Source organism: Bubalus bubalis, chromosome 22 (genome assembly GCF_019923935.1).
Source record: "Bubalus bubalis isolate 160015118507 breed Murrah chromosome 22, NDDB_SH_1, whole genome shotgun sequence".
Classification (NCBI taxonomy): Eukaryota; Metazoa; Chordata; class Mammalia; order Artiodactyla; family Bovidae; genus Bubalus; species Bubalus bubalis.
The window spans coordinates 9,258,669-9,282,572 of NC_059178.1; the positions used below are offsets into that span (position 1 = coordinate 9,258,669).

Here is a 23,904-nt window from a genome sequence, read left to right on the forward strand (position 1 = left end):
GAAAACAATATGAGAGGTTCCTCAAAAAACTAAAAATTGAACCACTGTATAACCCAGGAATTCCATTACATTTCTGGATATATATATCAGAAAAAAAGACTAATTCAAAAAGATGTGTACACCCCAGTGTTCATAGGGGCATTATTTACAATTGCCAAGGAAGTCATCCACAGATGAATGGATGAAGATACACACACACACACACACACACACAATTACTACTCAGCCATAAACAAGAATAAAATTTGCAGCCACATGGATAAACTTGGAGGGCAATATGCTAAGTGAAATAAATTGTAGACAAATACTGTTTGACATCACTTATATATGGAATATAAAAATGTCACCACACTAGTGAGTACAACAGAAAAGAAGCAGACTCAGAGATACAATATTTTACCAGAGGGGAGAGAGGGGGAGGGGCAGTATAGGGGTGGAGGTATGAGAGCTACAATCCACTGGGCATGAGACAGGCTCAAGGATGTATTTTACAATATGGGGAATACTGCCAATATTCTATAATAACTGTAAATGGAAAGTAACCTTTAAATATTGTATAAAAATTTTATAAATTTTTTGAAAAATAATAATAAAAATCAAAGAACTCTCTTCATGGCTCCCAGATGCTAATTTCATATAATTTTAGCCTGGCAGTCAAGATGCTCTGTGATCACTCCCCATAATGAAGAATGCTTTTGAGAATGTGATAAAGAAAACCCATGTTCATTTCGGAGCTGAAGGTGAGCAAAACTGAGGAGGGAGAACAGGACAAAAGGTTTCTGATTTCCTGTATTATTTTTCCCCTGTGATAGTAAAATGTGTGTTAACTACACAAGGAATTCCAAGCACAGAATGAGTGCTCAAGTTCATACCCAAATACCGAGGGAGAATCCCAGCCTGGGGCTTAGGAGAGCCATTCTCTGTAGTTTTGTGACTTTTACCCCATAGCCTAATTTCTTTGGTCTTGGTCATTTTAATTTCTATAAAGGTTAAACAATTTTATCTTTTAGCTATTAGCTGTAAAAATTATATGAGAAAATATTCTGTGAAGTGAAAGTGTTAGTCACTCAGTCATGTCTGACTCTCTGCAACCCCATGGGCTTAGCCCACCAGGCTTCTCTGTTCATGGAATTCTCCAAGCAGGAATATAGGAGTGGGTAGCTATTCCCTCTCCAGGGCATCTTCCCCACCCAGGGATCGAATCCAGGTCTCCTGTGTTGCAGGTAGATTCTTTACTGTCTGAACCACCAGGGAAGCTATTCTACCTATTACTTAACTTTACTAAGTATTGTAAGTATTCTACCTATATATTTCATTTTTCGGGATGTTTTGGCTGTTAAGATTTAGGAAGTGTAGCTAATTCTCTGGTAAAAATGAATCTAAAGAAATATCTAGCAAGTGAATCCTTAACTCATGAGTTATGATAATTGGATTTTAAATTGGTTCTCTCTATAAAAAAATGTTCTATCATTTTCTCTTAAAGTTATTAATGAAAAACCGTAACAATAATTATGGTTGTTTTGCTTTTTTATTTCAGACTAACATCAGGCAGTTCAACCTAAAATACGCAATATCAAATTACTATGTGTTTAAATGATCCATGATTAACTGAAAAATTAAAATTTACAGATGCTTAGTCTGCAATGGCTGTAGATTTCCCCCCTCCCCAGGGGTGCCTGTTGGAGAAGTGTTTCAGGCGACCCTTAGGTGAAACACATGATGCTGATATGATAAATAAATGAATTTACACTGATACACAGCTAATTAAGTGAGCACAGCTTTGGTTTTAATACTGCTCTCCCCAGAGCGACCCAGTGAGTCGGGGGAAATGTGAAGGATGCTGGTGTTTTGAGATGGGCCTGCACATCAGGTGGAGGTGAGCCACCTCAGCAGGAATTTACTGTTTTAAGTTTTATTTTCACAGTGCAGTTATTAAACATTTCATTTGCTCATTAGGTACATAATGTATGACTGCCAGGTGCAGACTCCTGTTAGCACCTCCCTGCAGAGGGCTCTCCTGGGTAAAACAGTTCTTGGTGAGAAACATTAGATTAAGCTGCAGCAGGAATGAATTGTACAGACTCAACTGGGTCAAATCAGAGGCCGATGTGTAGCATGATTCTGATTTCAATATTAATTTTTACATCCTTATTTACATTCTCCTATTTCCTATCTCATTTTCCACTCCTTCATCCTTACGAGTAAGGTTAAAATGGGTAGCTTTGCAGAGGCCTGAGTTCTTATCTCTACTTTGTCTCACCTCTTCTGTGATACGAGACACACAAAGGAGCTTCTCTTGGTCTACTTTCCACATGAACCATAATGTTATTCTAACATGTGCTCATTAAAATGTAACTGCCCTGTGCACAGGTTGTTTGGGGGAATATAAAAGTGTCATACAGATGTACACACTTCTCACATGCGAGGAGTTTTTGAGGTTATAGAAGAAATACGACATATGTAAATTGAAAACTTTGTGTAATACTCCCTACCTTTTCATGTTCACAAAATATTGAAAAGAGAGTAACTGTATTTACCTAGATGCAAAAGCTTCAGGCATTCTTCAGAAGGGATAAAATTTCAAACGTGAAATTTTGGCATCGATCTTAAACATTTGGTTTACTATGTGTATTACATTTAAAGGGGGATAAACATTTAAGTACCACTTCTAGGAATAGAAGCTTTGTGTTATTCCAACCTGCCTGTTCCTCCTCTAAGATAAATAAAACATTGAGGCTGTGTTAAGGAGGGGCTTCTACCAACCTGACTACCATTCTTTACTCCTCCCCATTAAGAAGTAAGGGGAACTACTCTAGGGACAAGTAAGCTGACTTTCATTGGGCCCCCACTCTGTGAAATGTGGGAAGGTACAATTAATGAACTAATGGTCACTATTCAAGTTTTTAGACCTTGTCTATGCTGGGACACAGGCAGTCCCTATCCTTTCTGGCACCAGGGACTGGTTTCACGGAAAACCATTTTTCCACAGTCTGGGGTGGCGCGGGGATGGTTTGGGATGACTCATGGACTTTAGGACTTCCCTGGTGGCTCAGACAGCAAAGCATGTGCCTACAATGCAGGACACCTGGGTTTGATCCCTGTATCAGGAAGATCCTCTGGAGAAGGCAATGGCAACTCACTCCAGTACTCTTGCCTGGGGAATCCCATGGACGGAGGAGCCTGATAAGCTACAGTCCATGGGATCGCAAAGAGTTGGACATGATGGAGCGATTTTATTTTCTTCATGTACATTTATCATGCACTTTATTTCTATTAATATTATTATTACATCAGCTCCACCTCAGATCATCAGACTTTAGATCCTGGAGGTTGGGGACCCCTGGCATAGAGGACCCCGAACTTTCTCTCCCTAAAATTTCCAGAGGCTGCATTTGTTAAGCAAACAAGACACAATCAGCCTCTAGCAGGGTAGACAGCCGTCTCTCTGTTCTAGTTCACTGCTGGTGATCCCAATAGTCCTGCAGTCAAGGAAGAATAAGCCTCCCAGCTACTTCCATCCACATATTCCAGAGGGTCATGATTCTTTGGGATACTTGATTCTCATTTGGTTATCAGCATTTTTTTCCTCTTTTATTTCCATAAACTGGAACCCAAAGAGGAAAAGAGCAAAACCTTGGTATCTTCTCTCCCAAAGGCACATAACTTACAAGAAAACTTTTTTTTGCCTAAATTGTCTAATACACTCTTTAAAATAAACCCTTCAAAACATCTTACTGCTCACGTCATGAAGATAGAAAAGTCAAAGTTCAAAGAAGATAAGGAATTTGCTCAAAGCTATTCAGCTGGTAAATGGGGTTTGACTACTATTTTTTAAAGTATGTGTTCTTTCTTAGACAAAAAAAATACAAATATAATTCTACCAAGTAGGCTTTGACGGAAAGCAAGACATTGTTAGCTTTGGAAAGGAGAGAGTGAGAAGGGAAGAAAATGAGAGAAAACAGCAGTGACTGTGTGGGATGGTGGTAGTGGGTGACAGAAGAGAGAATATATTAACAAGCTCTTGCTCTTTTTGCCTTCATCCCAGGGAAGGTCCCCCTGGAGAAGGGAATGGCAACCCACTCCAGTATTCTTGCCTGGAGAATCCCATGGACAGAGGAGCCTGGAGAGCTACAGTCCATGGGGTTGCAGAGTCAGACACGACTGAACAACTAACACTTCACTTCAACAAAGAAGATATTCTACATCCAAAGACATAACGAAGAAACCCAACAAGAGAGTAAGAGAGACGCGCTAGCAATATCATCAAATCCTACCTGGGTGGGTGAGCCACAAACCAGAGAATAATTAACAGAAATTCTCTCACAATAGTGCGAGTTCTCAGCCTCAGCACAGACCACCCCCCAACCTCCCGCCCCAGGCGGAGGTTCTGGTAATGGGAGGAGGAGCCCCAGAGCATTTGGCTTTGAAGGGCAGCAGGGCTTGATTGCAGCAGCTCTATCCGACTTTGGGAAAGAGAAACTGCACTTGTGGAGAGCACACACAAGGTCTCATGTTCACCAGGACCCAAGGCAAAAGCAGTGACTTCGTAGGAGCCAGGGCAAGACCTACCTGCTGACCTTTGGGGGATCTCCTGGGGAGGCAGGGGGTGGCTGTGGCTCTCTCTGAGGTCATAAAAGCTAGTGATGGAAATACAAGGGAGTGTTCATCTACCTGAACTCCTGCTGGTAGCAGACATCTTGCTTGAGTAACAAGTGCCAGGACCTGGCCCCACCCAAAAGGCTGCAGGCTCTAGCATTGGGATACCACAATCCAAACAAGCATCAGGGTAAACATATCCGTATGCATCAGGCTACCTAAGGATTTACTAAGCCCACACCCACCTCTAGGCACGCCCTTTGACATGGCTGCCTACCAGAGGGATAAGAACTGGCTCCACCCACCAGTGGGCAGGCACAGTCCTTCCTGCCAGGAACCCTGCACAAGCCTGCAGGTCCGAACCTACCCTGGAACCAGCCGGTCTCTGGCCCTTGGGTGATGAGAGGTGAGTGTACTGCTGAGGCATACAGGACATCCGCTGCAGAGGGCACTTCTCCAAGGTTGAGAAACATAACTTACCTTGACATACATATACATACAAATAGAAATTTAGATAAAATGAGACCGTAGAGAAATATATTCTAGATGAAGGAACAAGATAAAACTCCAGAAGCACAGCTGAGTGACATGGAGACAGGCAATCTACCTGAGAAATAATTCAGAGTAATGATTGTAAACATGATCCAAAGTCTGGGGGAAAGTATGGGTGCATAGAGTGGGAAGTTACAAAAAATTTTTAATAAAGAGTTAGAAAATATAAAAGGCAGCCTAATGCAGTTAAAGAATACAATAACTGAAATGAAAAATACACTGGAAAGAATCAATTGTAGAATAAAGGATGCATAAAAATGGATCAGTGAGCTGGAGGACAGAGTGGTGGAAATCACTGCTGTGGAAAAGAAATAAAAAAAAGAATCCAAAGAAATGAGGACAGTTTAAGAAATGTCTGCGGCAACATCAAAGACACCAACACTCGCATTTAGGAGTCCCAGAAGGAGAGACAGGAAAAGGGCCTGAGAAAATATTTGAACAAATAATAGCTGAAAGCTAACATGGGAAAGGAAAACAATCACCCAAGTCCAGGAAGTACAGAGTGCCATCTAGGATTCACCAAAGAAGGGATCTGCAAATGAATCTGCAAATGAATCTGTGTGATACACTGCATTAACAAACTGAGGAATAAAAACCAGATGACCATATCAATAGATGCAGAAAAAGCTTTTGATAAAATTTAATATCTATGATAAAGACTCGCCAGAAATCGGGCATAGAGGGAACCGAACTCAACATAATAAAGGCCACAGATGACAAAACTACAGCTAAGATCATAGTCAGCAGTGAAAGGCTTGGAAGCATTTTCTCTAAGATCAGAAACAACATGAGGATGTGCATTTCGCCACCTTTATTAACGTAGTTTGGAAGTCCTAGAGAAAACGGGGGAAAAAAAGGAATCCAAATAGGAAAAGTAAAGAGAATAGTCATTGTTTGCAGATGACATGATACTACATATAAAAAATCCTAAAGATGCCACTAGAAAACTACCAGAGCTCATCAATGAATTTGGTAAACTTGCAGGATACAAAATTAATACACAGAACTCTGGTGCATTTCTAAACACTAAGAATGAAAGATCAGAAAGAGAAATTAAGGAAACAATCCCATTTACCATTACATCAAAAAGACTACAATAACTAGCTATCCTGCCTGAGGAGGCAAAAAGCTATACTTAGAAAACTATGAGACATTAATGAAGGAAATGAAAGATGACAATGTCAGATGTTAAGATACACCATCTTTCTGGAGGAGAGGAATCAATTTTGTTAAAAGGACCACAAAACCCAAGGCCATCTACAGAGTCAATGCAATCCTTATCAAACTATCAATGGAATTGTTCACAGATCTAGGACAAATAATTTTAAAATTTGTATGAAAATACAATAGACTCTAAATAGCCAAAACAACCTTGCTAAAGATACATAGTACCGGAGGACTTTTTCCCAAATTTCAGACTATATTAGAAAGCTAGTCATCAAAACAGTATGATGCTGGCACAAAAACAGACACATAGGTAAGTGGAACCGTTTAGAAAGCCCAGAAATAAATTCATACACTTACGGCCCATTTGTCTACTCAAAGGAGGTAAAAATATACAATGGAGAAAAAAAGTCTCTCCAATAAGCAGTGCTGAGAAAACAGGACAGCTACATGTAAAAGAATGAAATGAGAACAGTCTCCAACACCACATCCAAAAAGAAACTCAAAATGGATCAAATACCTAAATGTAAGATCATATATCATAAAACTCCTAGAGGAAAACATAGGCAGAATATTCTTAGACATAAATTGCAGCAATATCATTTTGGATCTGTCTTCTAGAGTAATGAAAACAAAAGCAAAAATAAACAAATGGCACCCAAGTAACCTTTAAAATGTATGCATAGCAAAGAAAATCACACACAAAACAAAACAACAACCAGAATTGGAAAAAATTTTTGCAAACAATGTGACTGTCAAAGAATTAAACTCCAAAATATATAAACAACTCAATATAAAAAAACAATCCAGTCAAAAAAATGAGCAGAAAGTTTAAATAGACATTTCTCCACAGAAGATATACAGATGGCCAAAGGAACATGAAAAGAAGCTCCATATTGTTAATTATTAGAGAAATTCATATCAAAACTACAATGAGGTATCATTTAATCTCAGATAGAATGGCCATCTTACCTCAGAATGGCCATCATCAAAAAGTCTACAAATAATGAATGCTGGAAAGGGTGTGACTAAAAAGGAATTCTTCAACATTGTTGACAGGAATGTAAAGTGAAACAGTATGGAGAACAGTATGGAGTTTGCTTAAAAAGTTAAAAATAGAGCTACCATATTATCCAGCTATCCCACTCCTCGGTATATGTTTGGAGAAAACCATGATTCAAAAAGATACATGTACCCCAATATTCGTATCACTATTTACAACAGCCAAGTCATGCACACAACCTACACATCCATTGACAGAGGAGTGGTTAAAGCTGTGGTTCACACACAATGGAGTATTACTCAGCCCCAAAAAGAATGGATTAATGCCATTTGTAGCAACACAGACCTAGAGATTCTCATACTAAGCGAAGTCAGCCCGCAGAGAAAGATATCATATGATATCATTTATATGTGGAAAGTAAAAATAAATACAAAAGAACTTACAGACAAAACAGAAATATACCCACAGATACAGAAAACAAATTTACCAAAGGGGAAAGATGGGTTGGAGGGACAAAGTACGCGTATGGGATTAACAAATACACGGTTCTATACACATAAAAGAGATAAGCAACAGGACCTATGACAATGCAACGAGAATACTCAATATTTTGTAATGTGTAAGGTTAAAAATCTGAAGTATTATATATGTATGTGTATATTTTATATATATATATAATTATATATACATATAATTATATAATCTGAATCACTTGGCTATGCACTGGAAACACAAGATTTTAAATAACTATTTAATACAATAAAATTAAAGGGAAAATATAGTACATGGTTGGTATGGTTTGTCTTTGTTTGAGTAACGCTGAGGGTAAAGAGTGTCTTCAAATTTCTTTTCTCTTTTGTACTCCTTCCTTTCCGGATAGTTCTCCCCACACATGGCCCCCTTACTCTTCTTTCTGTGCACATCCAATATGAGATACCAAGAGCCATCATACAGCCCTGCATCCTGACATATGACAGAAAATGACCCAATATTCAACCACTGACAAACTATTAACGTTATTGTCTTTCTCTTGGGCTTGATTACATTTTAAAGGTAAATCACAAAAAGAACCATATAAGAGATTCTTTTCTACTAATAAGTTTTCTGTCATCATTGCAACTGAGCAGGGGAGATGTTGGAGTAGGACATGGCAACCTACTCCACTACTCTTGCCTGGAGAAGCCTGTGGACAGAGGAGCCTGGTGCGATGCTGTCCATGGGGTCGCACAGAGTCGGACATGACTGCAGCGACTTAGCATGCATGCATGCATTGGAGAAGGAAATGGCAACCCACTCTAGTATTGTTGCCTGGAGAATCCCAGGGATGGAGGAGCCTGGTGGGCTGCCGTCTATGGGGTTGCACAGAGTTGGACACGACTGAAGCGACTTAGCAGCGGCAGCAGGGGAGATGTTTGTGGTTTCTGAGATACCTCTCAAATCTGATATTGATATTTTTTCCATCTCCCTTTTTCCTCTAGACCAATATTTTTGGCACCAGGGACCAGCTTCATGAAAGACAATTTTTCCACGGACCGGGGTTGGGGGGGATGGTTTGGGGATGATTTGAGTGCATTACATTTATGGTGAACTTTCTTTCTATTACAGCAGCTCCGCTTCAGATCACTAGGCATTAGTTTCCAGAGGCTGGGGTCCCTTTGAACAACTACATAATAATCCAAAAGTAGTTCAATTCTTCCCTTGAGGAAATACCAAGTTCTAGTTGCTTCGATTATAAAGATAAACCCTTTCCTAGTTCTACATATTTGTGGTCTATTGTACCTTCATACCTTTGCAAGCTGGAATCTTAAGTCCTAAAGGTGTTGGGCACATCAGAACCTACCCAGCAATAATTGAAGAAAATAGTCAAATTTCCAAAATCCTGGAGGGGAGAAAGTGACAACCTGTCTTGGAAAGATGAATTAAATATTGTCCCAGATAGCTTAGAATCCATAAAAATCTTTTATACAAGAGAGGTGTTTACTTTGCATTTTATAATGGATAAAAGAGAGCTTTACAGAGGATTTAAAGGAGCTGGAACTGAGAATGAGTCATTCTATAAAGTCTATGTTGGGAAGTAATGACTAAGTGTAGGATGGCCAGGAAGCCCTGAGGGACAAAACCGCCGTCTAATATGTCCTTTTGTCTTAGGGCTTAACATCAGTGCCTGATTTATGAAGAACAGAGCTGACATCATACTTTGTGGAATTCATTCCTGGAAACAAGACTGAGGCACACCAAAGCAACAACAGGCACATGAGGAAGCAAAGATACTGAACTTATGACTCTACTTGTTCCTTGCCTCTTGGTTTAGGAACTCTATGAAATAGGTTCTAGGAAAGTCATCAATGATCATGAGAAATGAATTTACCAGAACAGTTCTACCTCTCCTCTCTTCTCCTGATCCTTCTCTGAGGTTCCTAGACCATAAATTAATAAAATACCAAAATAAACTGAAAACGACAAACTTTAAGCCTGTGTTACTTACTTGCAGGATTCCACAATTGAAGGTAAAAATGCTGATTCAATATTGCTTCCATCACTCACTTTAAAAGGTCTACTTTGATTTCCTGTGTCCTTTTGCAGACAATATCAAAGTCAAGAGGCTTCTCAGTTAATTTCATGGCTATTCCAGATCATTTCTAAACAGTCTGGAACTTTGTATCCTCTGTCCAAATCTATAATTTAATTTTCTAAATTTTCTTACCCAGATTGCCTCAAGAAGCAACAAGTTTGAGCTGTTTATTTATAGTTACTGCAATTCAGCTGTTTTGTGCTCCAAGGAAGAAAACTGTCAATTCTGTTTTTTCATGAAAAATAGATTTAAAAATCCCTCCTTTATTATCTCATTTTTGATGATATCCTAGTGATCAAACTTCAGAGAAACAACTCTCAATTCATAAGGAAACAAATGACACTGCATACTGTTTTCATCTTTCATGAAAACATCAGAAAAAAGGAGAAATGCTACAGAAATCCAGCATCAGTCTTATACAACATTTGTAATTATGTACTCTGTGTAGAATGTCATCACAGTCCAAATTCATCCACATTAGTATGCAGCAATTACAATCCTGGTAAATATTTCATATGATGTGTAAGTGTAATAATTTTCACTTTTCAAAAATCAGTTTACTTTGTAAATATTGAAAATATTTCTCTTTGTGAAAACGATTTGATTGCCACAGAGGATTCTGTTTTTATAGTAAAATCTTATTACTCTAAAACAGATACAGTAATATCCTGAAATAATTGATTTTTTAATCTGACTTCATCTTTAATAGAAGTCATCAAATTATATGCATTCACACACATACTGTAATATACACACACCCATATGGATATCATAATTATGGCCATAAATATAACTTTCAGATTATATTCGAGACTTAGTACACAACTATTGTAACCCAATATTTTCCAACTATTGTATGTATGTCTCTCAGATTGACCGTAACACAACATTATTAGTATTTTCAAGGCACAAGAATATTATAAAAGCTTCAAGAACTCAATATAAAAAAAGCCCAATCAAAAATGAGTGGAAGACCTAAACAGACATTTCTCCAAAGAAGACATATAGATGGCCAACAAACATATATGAAAAGATGCTCAACATCACTGATTAGTAGAGAAAGGCAAATCAGAACAATTAGATACCACCTCACACTGGTCAGAATGACCATCAAAAAGTCTACAAGCAATACATTCCGGAGAGGGTGTGGAGAAAAGGGGACCCGCTTGCACTACTGGTGAGAATGTAAATTGATAGAGCCACTGTGGAGGGCAGTATGGAGGCGCCTTAAAAATCTAAAAATAAAACTGTCACATGACCCAGCAATCCCATCTCTGGGCATATACTAGAGAAAACTATAATTGCAAAAGACACATGCACCCCAATATTCAGTGCAGCACTATTTACAATAGCTAAGACACGGAAGCAACCTAAACGTCCATCAACAGGGGAATGGATAAAGAGGATGTGGCACATATACACAATGGAATATCACTCAGTCATAAAAAGGAATCAAATTGAGTCAATAAAACTGGGTAGAGACACGGATGGACCTAGAGACTGTCATACAGAGTAAATTAAGTCAGAAAGGGAAACACAAATATCATATATTAATGCATATATTTGGAATCTGAAAAAAATACCATAGACAATCTTATTAACAAAGCAGAAATAGAGGCACAGACATAGAGAATGAATATATGGATACCAAGGGGGAGGGGAGTGGGTGGAAGTGGGAGATTGAGATGGACATATAGACATTATTGATTCTATGTATAAAATAGATAACTAATGAGTAAACTAATGTGTAAAATATAGAAGATTCTCACTAGATCTATTTTATACATAAAATCAATAATGTCTATATGTCCATCTCAATCTCCCACTTCTGCCCACTCCCCTCCCCCTTGGTATTGATATATTTGTTTTGTACTTCTTGTATAAAATAGCTAATTAATGAGAATCTGGGCTTCCCTGGTGGCTCAGAGGGTAAAGAATCCCTGCAATGCGGGAGACTTGGGTTCAATCCCTGGGTTGGGAAAATCCCTTTGGAGAAGGAAATGGCAACCCACTCCAGTATTCTTGCCTGGAGAATTCCATGGACGTGGGAACCTGGCGGGCTACAGTCCATGGGGTCACACAGAGTTGGTCATGACTGAGCACACACATATATGTATATGTATAGCTGATTCACTTTGCTGTACAGCAGAAACTAACATATTGTAAAGCAACTATGCTATGCTAAGTTGCTTCAGTCGTGTCCGACTCTGTGCGACCCCATAGACGGCAGCCCACCAGGCTCCCCCGTCCCTGGGATTCTCCAGGCAAGAACACTGGAGTGGGCTGCCATTTCCTTCTTCAATGCATGAAAGTGAAAAGTGAAAGGGAAGTCGCTCAGTCGTGTCCGACTCTTAGCGACCCCATGGACTGCAGCCTAACAGGCTCCTCCGTCCATGGGATTTTCCAAGCAAGAGTACTGGAGTGGGTTGCCATTGCCTTCAAATAGAATATTAAAAAAAAAAAAAGGCTCAAAGAAAATTAGTCAATGGAGCATGGCCACACATTTTAAAGACCTTTTCAAGTGTCTTAAGAGTTAGCTCACATCACCACGTCCGCCCCAGAGACCACGTCTGCTCTGAGGACAGCACCTGAAGTGAACACTGCCATTTTCCCCACTGACTGACTGCTTTCCTGTGCTTGCGATCATACTTCCAGGGCTTGTCTACCCTTGCACATCATTTATTTACCTATTCCCCATGGCTCTCTGGTCACCTGGCTTTTGCCTCACTAATTTATAGAAATGTCAGCTATCAAGGTCATAAACACCCTCATAATGTTTCAGACTAATGAGTATGTGCCCTCTAAATGTTTCCATGGGATTTGTTAGTATTACATTTCCTCTGTTCTAAGGCTCACAGCAATTTCCCTGAAATCAGAATGTTTCTTCCAAGTGATTCTGTACAATTATTATAGTTTTTATTTTCCCCTCTAAAAGTATACAACTAAATCAGTGGTGTACTCCCTAGGCAATGGTATCTTAAATATGTGCTGAAGTGTTGTGGGTTATAGTGAACTAATGTCTGCGATTTCTTTTGAAATGCAAAAAAAAAAAAAAAAAGTAATGTGGATGGCTAGAGAAATAAATATGTGGCAAAGAAAATAAGCAAAAAGTTAACTGTAGAATCTTGGTGGTGGGTATATGGGAGTTCATAGCTTTCCTGGGCATTTGATATTTTTACAACAAAACAAATATCATATTAACACATACATGTGGAATCTAGGAAAATATATAGATGATCTTATGTGCAAAGCAGAAATAGAGACACAGATGGAGAGAATAGATATATGGATACCAAAGGGGAAATGGTGGGGATAGGAAGAATTGGGAGATTGGAATTGACACATATACGTCATTGATACTATGTATAAAATAGATGACTACTGAGAAGGTGGATGGCACAAGGAACTCCACTTAATGCACTGCCCTGACCTGAATGGGAAGAAAGTCCAAAATACGCATGGTGATTCATTTTGCTGTACAGTAGAAACTAACAAAACATTATAAAGCAACTATTCTTCAATAAACATTAGCTTAAACAAGCAAACAAAAGCATTTAGAGGAAAAATAATTCTATGGTAACTTTGAATCAAAGAACTATTGTACTTAAAACTATATTTTCCTTGAAATACACTCCCTTCCTGGCTTCTGAAAAATACTTCTAGGACCTCTTCTTTATTCCTTCATAAAATGTAGATTTACCTCATGGTACAACTTTCAGTTTTTTTTTTCCTTTCAAATTCTTTCCCAGGGAGTAGTCATCTAATTCTGTGTACTATATGCTGAAACTCTTATCTCTCAGAGAATGATTCCCCAGCCTGTTCTTCAGTATGACTTCCCTCTTGAATTGTTAGCACTCTGCCATATCCACACACTACATATTTCCACTTGGATGTCCCACTGCCTCTTTATGCTCAACATACTTTACTTTTTTTTTCTTTTTAAATCAAGGTATAGTTGATTTACAATGCTGTGTTAGTTTCTGCTGTACAACAAAGTGATTCAGTTATACAACAGTAGACATTTTTATATTCTTTTCCATTATGGCTTATCATGGGGTTTTGAATACAGTTCCCAGTGCTATACAGTAGGACTTGTTTATCTATCTCATATATAATAGTTTGCACCTGCTAACCCCAAACTGAACCGACTTCACTCTTTCCTACTCCCCCGCTACTACTTGCAAGGAGGAATCTCTCAGTTCACTTTCCTGTTTCTCACCATGTTCCCAAAGACAAAGGATTACGACAGAGTCCTTTGGACCTCACCTTCTGCCTCCTCCTCCACATCCAGTTATTCACTCAGTCACCTGTCTCTTCTTTGGGAAGATCACTCTTGCAACTGTCTCTTCCATCCATTCTCACGGCTGTCAATCTCCATCACATGCTTTCTGTCTCCGTCTCAGTTTATCGTTTGATCCTCCCCAAAGCTCTGCTCTATTTTCACTCACAATACCCTGCCCTTTTCCAGCTTATTATCTCATAACTGCACTACGAATCATCTTCTGCAGCAAGAATGCTTGACCTGCAGGCTCTGAAAATGTCTTGTACTTTTCTATCTCTGGGCCTTTACTTACTCTCATCTTTCTTCTGCTATACTTTTGCAATTGGTGAAAGAGAAGAAGTATTACAGTCACGCAGAAACCGACTTATATCCTATCCTTGCTCTTTATTAACTGTGACCTTGGAGATGTTATTCAATTATTCTGTACTCTGGGTTCATCCCATATAAATTGACATGGTCTACTTTAGAAAGATGGTATGGGATTTAAGGACAAAGCACGTGCAAAATGGCATTCTCTTCAGCCATAAGTTTAGAGCTAATATAGAAATGGCAACTGATAAACATTTATATGTTATAAAATGATTTCTATTTTACCCTGAGCTATCCAGAAATGCAATTTCCTGAGAACAGTCCATTCCCCAAAGATACTAGTTAATTGAGATTATATTCTTTATTTGCAGTGGAACTAAATGTCAATGAAAAATTTCTGACTAATCCTTGTCATGCTGGGCCAAAAATAAGTTCTCTTCAAGCCCATATGTGGGGAATTATGACAAAATATGTTTCTATGCAATGTTTCATAAATTCTTCCATATTCAACATATTCTGCAGCATGGTTTCTGAATATTTCATGTCTATAAAATGATTAGAACCTACTTCTAAAAAATAGGTTATAGGATATCTTGTACTGGGCTTAGAAATAAGCCCATATTATCTTGGGTTTCTGACAACTATATAGGCATTTATTTTAGTCTTCCAGTGAAAAATAAAACTTTTTCCAGTTGGATGTGTTGGGATAATTCAAGTATGAAAAAAAATGTAACCAATACCTCTTTGGAAAGGAAACTGAAAATGTGACAAAATAAAATTCAACAGAAATGTAAATGTTTATATAGAGAACCTGGAAATAAACAAAATCTATTTTTTTCTTTTTCTCTGTGAAAGTATGCGTTATGGTATCATGGGTATAAATATCATAGAAAAACACTAGGAAAACTTCTGGAAAAATAACTGTACATGTATGAAGGTTGAATGTTTCTTATTTGTGATACTACTATTCACATAATCATTGACCCTTTATGTATATGAATCATAATACAGTTGTTCAGAAAAGTAGGCTTTGGTTTCAGAAAGTCCTAGGTTCAAATTCTTGTCTTGCCATTTAAATACAATGTGACATTGAATGAATTATTTTATCCTTTCTGAGCCCCAAATTTGTCATGAATAAATTGGGAGAAATAATACTTCACTCTCTGTGTTTTTGTCAAGATTAAATGAGGCAGTAAAGTGATAGTTAAGTGCTTATTGGTAATCATCACTAATGAACTTTGCAACCATCCTCATCATGGTTCGAGCAGTTCACTTTTTCAGGAGCATCTACTGGGACCCCCTACATATTAAATTTTACTGTTCGAGGGCTTTCCTGGTGGTTCAGTGGAAAAAACCCGCCTGCCAATGCAGGAGGCACGGGCTAGATCCCTAGTCTGGGACGATCCCACGTGCTACAAAGCAACTAAGCCCTCGCGCCACCACTCCTGAAGCCCGCCCACCCAAGAGCCTGTGATCCACAACGAGAAGCCTGCACATCGCAATGAAGAGTAGCCCCCGCTCACCCCAAGTAGAGACAAGCCAGCACAGCAACGAAGATCCAGAACAGCCAAAGTAAATAAATACATTAAAGAAGCTTTACTGTTGTATTAAAGGATATTGAAAATGAGTGTCTATCCCACTATATGTAGGTGTGCGAAGATCAGTCACATAAGTGTGAACTATTTAATTAGAATTGTACTATGTAAGAAATAGAGAAACTTTATGAGCTTTCTGAGATTTAACCCAGGAAAGAATTAGAGACAGTGCTGATTGTGTGGCATCTGGGAGACGATGAAGCTGGAGGAAGAGAGGGCAGCACCTGAGAGGTGGGATGGCCTCCACGTGGCAGAGGAGGCCCCGAGTCAGCCTTCAGGACCTGGCTCCCGCCCTGTCTGTGAAACTTGGGAACTGAAGGGGAGAGGTAAGGGGAGGCCTCTCAGCCCCCAATTTGCAAACATTCAAAACATCAAGAGACCTAGGAAAATACATTTTAATACACTTTTCTCCAAGTTATTTTCCAATGTTTCCTCATTGTTTCTGTCTCTGGTCATGCCCTGGCTAAGGGCTTGGGTAGCGCTTGTTTCCAGTTAAATTCAGAAGCTCTGATCCAAAACACAAACAAACAAAAAACCAAAAAGAGAGACATAGGATGCAGGGGGAGAGAGAGAGAATAAAAAGAGAGACACAGCAGGATGCAGGGAGAGAGAGAGAGAATAAAAAGAGAGAGACAGCAGGATGCAGGGAGAGAGAGAATGATTTTAATTGCTCCAACACTGACTGGAGAAACAGGTCCTTTTTCTTTAAAAATCTTCCTCCCTTCTGCCACCCCTGTTTACCACAACCAAGCATCCTCAGGCACATATTTACTCCTTAGAATTATTTTATACCCAATAAATGATTTAGGATGAGATCTTTCAGGATATTATATGACTTCTTCACTCTTTAAATATTTTCATTTACTTCCTCTTAAAAATTATCTCTGATTTACACTACTGCTGTTCAGAGGTTCACCTGCCCTCATGACCACAAGAAGCAATTTTTAAAATATGTTTTACAGATTCTATATGCTGTTCATCCCGGTATGACACTGGCTGAATCAGAAATTTACATGGGATGGTGAGTCACTGGGGAAATATGTGTGCCTATTTTGGCAGTGCTTTCTACTGCACACCAGAAGGCGAGGTGCTGAAGATGGGTTATGATGACCCTCAGAACACGGGGTGTCGATGACGGGTTATGATGACCCCCAGAAGGCAAGGTGCTGATGACGGGTTATGATGACCCTCAGAATACAGGATGTCGATGACAGCTTATGATGACCCCCAGAAGGCGAGGTGCTGATGACAGGTTATGATGACCCTCAGAACATGGGGTGTCGATGATGGGTTATGATGACCCTCAGAACACAGGGTGTCGATGACGGGTTACGATGACCCCCAGAAGCTGAGGTGCCGATGATGGGTTATGATGACCCCCAGAACACGAGGTACCGATGATTGGTTATGATGACCCCTGTCAAATGACAACACATCTCTGTTTCCCACAGCAGCATTTTGGGGAAAGTTTTTCCTAGAGAGTTATAGATCTTCTCTATCAGTTTTCATTTAGGCAACAAAAATGAGTTTCAGAAGCAGGGCCTCTTTTAAGACATTTATAAATACTAATCCGACTCATGCAATGAAAAATGTATGCAAAGACCCTGATGTTTCTACAAGAAAATGAACAACTTAATTTTTTAGAATTGCATTGAGCAGGGCAAAAGTGTTCTGCTCTTGGCCTTAGATCATAGAAGGTTACCTCAGCAAAAGACAGCCTGGAATTGGTCTTGTTTTAAAAAAAAAACAAACAAAAAACTGAGACAAAACAAAAAAGGACTTTGGAATTTATTTTCCACAGAGACTAAAGCAAGTGAATGACAAAATGGCAGCTTAAGTGGTCCTTAACTTATTTACAAATAATGAACTTGAAACTTTAATGAAAGCTGTGAACCTACTCAATAGAAAAATACACAGAGACAAATGTGAATTTAATTTCAAATGAATTATTAAACCCACAATTTCTCCCCTGAGCTCCAGTTGAAGAACATGTGATCAGTTTTAGAGTTTCCCTACTCGAAATGTGATCTACAGAAGGGCAAAATCAGCATTGTCTGGATATCTTCCTGGAATCTCAGGCCCTCTTCTGGATCTACTGAATCAGAACCTGTATTTTAGGAGGCTCTGAAGGTGATTCCTGGGCACCTAAGATTTGAGAAGCTCTGCTTACATACAGGAAGAGTTCACGTTCAGGAAGAGTTTAGAATTAAAAATGTCTATCTCAAATCATGTTTGAAAATGACTCAGACTATAATATTCTTAGTAGAACATATATCTTATTTGTAAATGGATAAACCACAAGGTCTTACTGTATAGCACAGGGAACTATATTCAATATCCTGAGATAAAACATGATGGATCAGAATATAGTAAAGAAAATATATATAAATATATGTATGTATATACATATATATGTCACTTTACTGAAATATTTATTAATTTACTGTACAGAAATCAATAATACTGTAAATCAAGTATTACTTCAACTGGAAAAAAACTTTTGAAAAGAATACATATTAGATGTAAGTGAAAAGACAAAGGTTTAATATTTTATATGTGTTGATGAAAAATGTCCTTTTCCTACTTTATGGGCCTCGTTTCTTACTCTTTGCCCTATAATTGTCTTTGCAGAAGGTTAGGGTCCAGAATAGCTAAGCTGGAAGGGAGAGCTGTGACTTAGGAAGTTCCCGAGGCTTTAGTCACATTAAATTGGTTCATGATGAGAAGCAATTCAGGAGATGCAGGGTTTATAAGTGAGAGGAAGTCAGGCATGTTACCATCAAATCTGAACACCTACTGGACATAAATCCTTAGTGGGCTTGAGGAACAGACATTCATAACAATAGGCGGAGAGACAGATTAAGAAATTGCAGGGGGAATGCTGTTTAATGCGGTTTGGTCATTTACAGGGGCTGTTGGGAAACAGCTTCCTGGCTGTTGGATGGACTTAGGATTTAAGAGCAAGTCCTGCTTAACTGAAAGAGGCTATGCTGCTCTCTAGATGTACGAAATGATATTCAGACCGGTCTGGGCAGCTGTTGTGAAATTCTCAAGACCATTCTGTGTTCCAAGCCAGGAAGGGCCCATTTCACTGACTGCTCCTTCTGTGGCGCACATTCTTGTGGTGAAATTCAACCCGCAGAAGTTGGATCTTGTGTAGCCACTCAATGAGTAAAATGTGCTTGTAACCCTTCCACATGACCCTATTGCTTCTTACCATAAGGCACTGGAAAATTCACTGGGCCCAATTTATAAGGCAATGTGGTCTCCAGATTGTATGGAATCAGAAACTCCTGGATTCAGTGCTAACATTTCTAACTAGCATCATTCATGTTTACAGGCTCTGACTCCCTTGGGAAGATGAAATTCTTTCCAGGCTAGATTTTATTCTCTGCATTTATCGTTGTGGAAAATGGAAGCACAGAGGTTAAATAACTTATATAAGGACAACCTAGCCAGTGAGCAGGGGAGCTGGGTCCTGCTGCTGCTACTGCTAAGTCACTTCAGTCGTGTCCGACTCTGTGTGACCGCATAGACGGCAGCCCACCAGGCTCCCCCGTCGCTGGGATTCTCCAGGCAAGAACACTGGAGTGGGTTGCCATTTCCTTCTCCAATGCATGAAAGCGAAAAGTGAAAGAAGTCGCTCAGTCGTGTCTGACCCTCAGTGACCCCATGAACTGCAGCCTACCAGGCTTCTCCATCCATAGCATTTTCCAGGCAAGAGTACTGGAGTGGGATGCCACTGCCTTCTCCAGCTGGGTCCTAGTGGAGTTTTATCATTTTCTTCCTGAAGTTCTCTTTCAGTCACAGTCTGCTCTTGCCAAAGACTGGCTGAATCCTCATCACATGAAGCCTTCCTGCCCTTAGTCCTGCACCACGGCAGGCATCAGCTCACACTTGTGGGTCCAAAGCACTCTGTTTCTATTAACTAACTGTGGTACCATTCCAGAGAGGAGCCAAGAAGAGAACAGATAACTATAATTTAATGCAACACCTCCTGAACCTCAAGGTTAAACCAGCAATCTCAGACTTTAAAGATATAGAAAGTGAACACATTATTGTAGCTTGAAATATGCTGTTTTCTATTAAAAAAAAACATGACTCGGATGACCACAGAAGTAGAAAGATATAAACTGGGTAAGAGGATGGGATACAAACAGCTGACTCATTGGAAAAAACCCTGATGCTGGGAAAGATTGAAGGCAGAAGGAGAAGAGGGTGACAGAGGGTGAGATGTTTTGATGACATCATTTATTCAATGGACATGACCTTGGGCAAACTCCAGGAGACAGTGGAGGACAGGGAAGCCTGGCGTGCCGCAGTCCGTGGGGTCGCAAAGAGTCAGACATGACTTAGTGATGGAGCAACAGCGAGAGGATGGGAAATATAAAAGAAGAATATTTAAGGGCAATTGGAGTAGATATGAAAAGAGTAGTTAGTTTTAAGTACCATCAAGTGAATTGGGCTTACTGATCACTGTTTTGCAACAACTTAAAAAAAAAAAGTTTGTTGGAATCCCTTTACACAAACCATAAAGGCATTCTCCTCTGAGAGCTTCAATATCCCAGTAAATAAGAGATTCTGGCAATAAGAACATCAAACCTCTTGCAAACCTAAGATGAAAGTCTACGCTATGAAGCATACAAGATGCTTTAACATGGCACTTGAATTTCCCATCAAGTCCCTGCCAGTAAACATTATAAACATTCAGAAGAAGTAGGACCTTTAAATGGTTTTTACACATTCTTTCAGATATTACAGGTCATATCTTTAGAAATAGTTGCTCATGGTTAAATTTTCACTTATTCACAGAGATTTTGTTTTCGGCATGTTTGATTTTTCACAACACATTTTTAATAATCTGTTAACACAGAGGTTTACATGAATGCTTTTTGTTTCAAAATTTTTCCCTGCCCCCACAGAAAGCAACTGGAATCTGACACAAATTGATGAACTATATGGAACTCTGTCAAATGCACGGTGTGTAGCTAAGAATCTTTATTCAAGGCAAATCTTTCTCTTACTGATGCTCTTTAACAATGCAAAGAAGAAACATAGAAAGAATGCCTACCTTTATGACTGTAGTAATTGAGATTGCTCGGTTTCATGTTTCATTTTTCTTTGAAGAGGAATGCTGATCTAATTTCACAGATGAGAATGAGCAGAATTCAGGAGAGCATAATTCCATAATATTACAGCAAAATGGAGAGAAGACATTATTTGCACTGAGCTTCACTCCCCTTTTTGTAGTAATTTAAAGGGGACACAGTTCTTCTTCATGTACTATGTGTATTTATTTTCACGAAGTTAAGTTACTGAATAGGACTTCCAGAGGTGGTGGCTTAGTATTACTTTTTCCCACTTTATGTAATTTAATTCAACTTTACCAGAAAGTGTTATTCATAGTTCAGGCCATTTAGCATTTTATGATCAAATGGTCATGAATTTGGGAATTGTTTCATCTTATATGCATTTATTGGAGAAGGCAATGGCACCCCACTCCAGCACTCTTGCCTGGAAAATCCCATGGCGGAGGAGCCTGGTAGGCTGCAGTCCATGGGGTCGCTAAGAATCCGACACGACTGAGAGACTTCACTTTCACTTTTCACTTTCATGCATTGGAGAAGGAAATGGCAACCCACTCCAGTGTTCTTGCCTGGAGAATCCCAGGGACAGGGAAGCCTGGTGGGCTGCAATCTATGGGGTAGCACAGAGTCGGACACGACTGAAGTGACTTAGCAGCAGTAGCAGCAGCATATGCATTTATTATCAATATCTAGCCCTTTTCAGTTCAGTTCAGTCACTCAGTCGTGTCTGACTCTTTGCGACCCCATAAATTGCAGCACGCCAGGCCTCCCTGTCCATCACCAACTCCCGGAGTTCACTCAGACTCATGTCCATTGAGGCAGTGATGCCATCAAGCCATCTCATCCTCTGTCGTCCCCTTCTCCTCCTGCCCCCAATCCCTCCCAGCATCAGAGTCTTTTCCAATGAGTCAACTCTTCACACGAGGTGGCCAAAGTACTGGAGTTTCAGCTTTAGCATCATTCCTTCCAAAGAAATCCCAGGGCTGATCACCTTTAGGATGGACTGGTTGGATCTCCTTGCAGTCCAAGGGACTCTCAAGAGTCTTCTCCAACACCACAGTTCAAAAGCATCAATTCTTCAGCGCTCAGCCTTCTTCATAGTCCAACTCTTACATCCATACATGACCACTGGAAAAACCATAGCCTTGACTAGACGAACCTTTGTTGGCAAAGTAATATCTCTGCTTTTGAATATGCTATCTAGGTTGGTCATAACTTTCCTTCCAAGGAATAAGCATCTTTTAATTTCATGGCTGCAATCAACATCTGCAGTGATTTTGGAGCCCAAAAAAATAAAGTCTGACACTGTTTCCCCATCTATTTCCCATGAAGTGATGGAACCCGATGCCATGATCTTCGTTTTCTGAATGTTGAGCTTTAAGCCAACTTTTTCACTCTCCTCTTTGACTTTCATCAAGAGGCTTTTGAGTTCCTCTTCACTTTGTGCCATAAGGGTGGTGTCATCTGCATATCTGAGGTTATTGATATTTCTCCAGGCAATCTTGATTCCAGCTTGTGCTTCTTCCAGTCCAGCGTTTTTCATGATGTACTCTGCATATAAGTTAAATAAGCAGGGTGACAATATACAGCCTTGATGTACTCCTTTTCCTATTTGGAACCAGTCTGTTGTTCCATGTCCAGTTCTAACTGTTGCTTCTTGACCTGCATACAAATTTCTCAGGAGGTACTTTTACCAACTCCCAAATTGCCTTGCTTCACTTATAATAATCATTAGAGTCGAAACTGAAGACCTGAATTTAATTTCTGGCTCTTACTTTGTTATTCTATTCTGACAAACTCTACAAATATTTAGTGAGTGTCCATTATGTGTAAGGGTTTGTATAAAGGTCAAAGAACAAACACATATGAGCCTGAAACAGGACAAATTATTCAACCTCTTTGCATCAATAATGGTGATAATAGTTACTTTGCAGGTAGGCAGGAATTCACTTGAGAATATCCTTTACAAATTGTAAATGGTGACAAAATGTAAACTATTAACCCTACTAGTTTCTCCTAAGCTGATTTTTAAAAGGCACTTTGACCCTCAAGAATATTTTGTAAATAACAAAATCTCTATAGCTGTAGTTAATCATGTGACCGATCAGGTTCTTAGGTGACAGGAAAGGAAAAATTGCTGCCTTGAAAACAACCTATTCTTTACCCTTTCTCTCATCATTTTCTATCACTCACAAGGCCACCACTCCCCAGTATAATCAAAGGACCGTCTTCTTAGATTATATGCTTCAAACTATATTGTCTACTGTGTAATAGATTTGTTTTTATTTTCTCCACAGTTTTATCCCCCAGGTTGGGAAGATCCCTTGGAGAAGAAAATGGCAATCCACTCCAATATTCTTGCCTGGACAAGTCCCTGGACAGAGGAGCCTGGCAGGTTACAGTCGATGGGGTCACAAGAAGTTAGACACGACTGAGCACACAGACACAGGATAATCTAGCTGGCAATGCAATGATTTAACCCTAGAGTCAGACTGCATACTGTTGATGATTAACTTCAATTTAATTGTGATCTAACAATTCTTGTCTCTAAAAAGCAGAGACATTACTTTGCCAACAAAGGTCCATCTAGTCAAGGCTATGGTTTTTCCAGTAGTCATGTACGGATGTGAGCGTTGGACTATAAAGAAAGCTGAACGCCAAAGAATTGATGCCTTTGAACTGTGGTGTTGGAGAAGACTCTTGAGAGTACCTTGGGCTGCAAGGAGATCCAACCAGTCCATCCT

General features: G+C 39.4%; 1 protein-coding gene and 1 long non-coding RNA gene across 6 annotated transcripts in view; one reads left to right on the top strand and one right to left on the bottom strand.

The window, feature by feature from the left end:
* Positions 1-23,904, bottom strand: part of DCC (DCC netrin 1 receptor) — a 1,367,203-nt gene that overhangs the window by 22,447 nt on the left and 1,320,852 nt on the right. For 3 of the 5 annotated variants that reach the window (XM_044934814.2, XM_044934813.2, XM_044934812.2), the window contains one exon: positions 16,451-17,490. The exons of the other annotated variants lie outside the window; for them this stretch is intronic. In XM_044934814.2, the coding sequence (XP_044790749.1) occupies positions 17,441-17,490 (50 nt within the window). In that variant the 3' untranslated portion in view covers positions 16,451-17,440. Of the gene's footprint in view, positions 1-16,450; positions 17,491-23,904 lie in introns of those variants that run through there. 5 annotated transcript variants of the gene reach the window in all.
* Positions 3,724-9,782, top strand: LOC123331253. The gene is made up of 2 exons (XR_006547812.2): positions 3,724-5,002; positions 9,464-9,782. It is a non-coding gene; the product is annotated as an uncharacterized LOC123331253 (long non-coding RNA).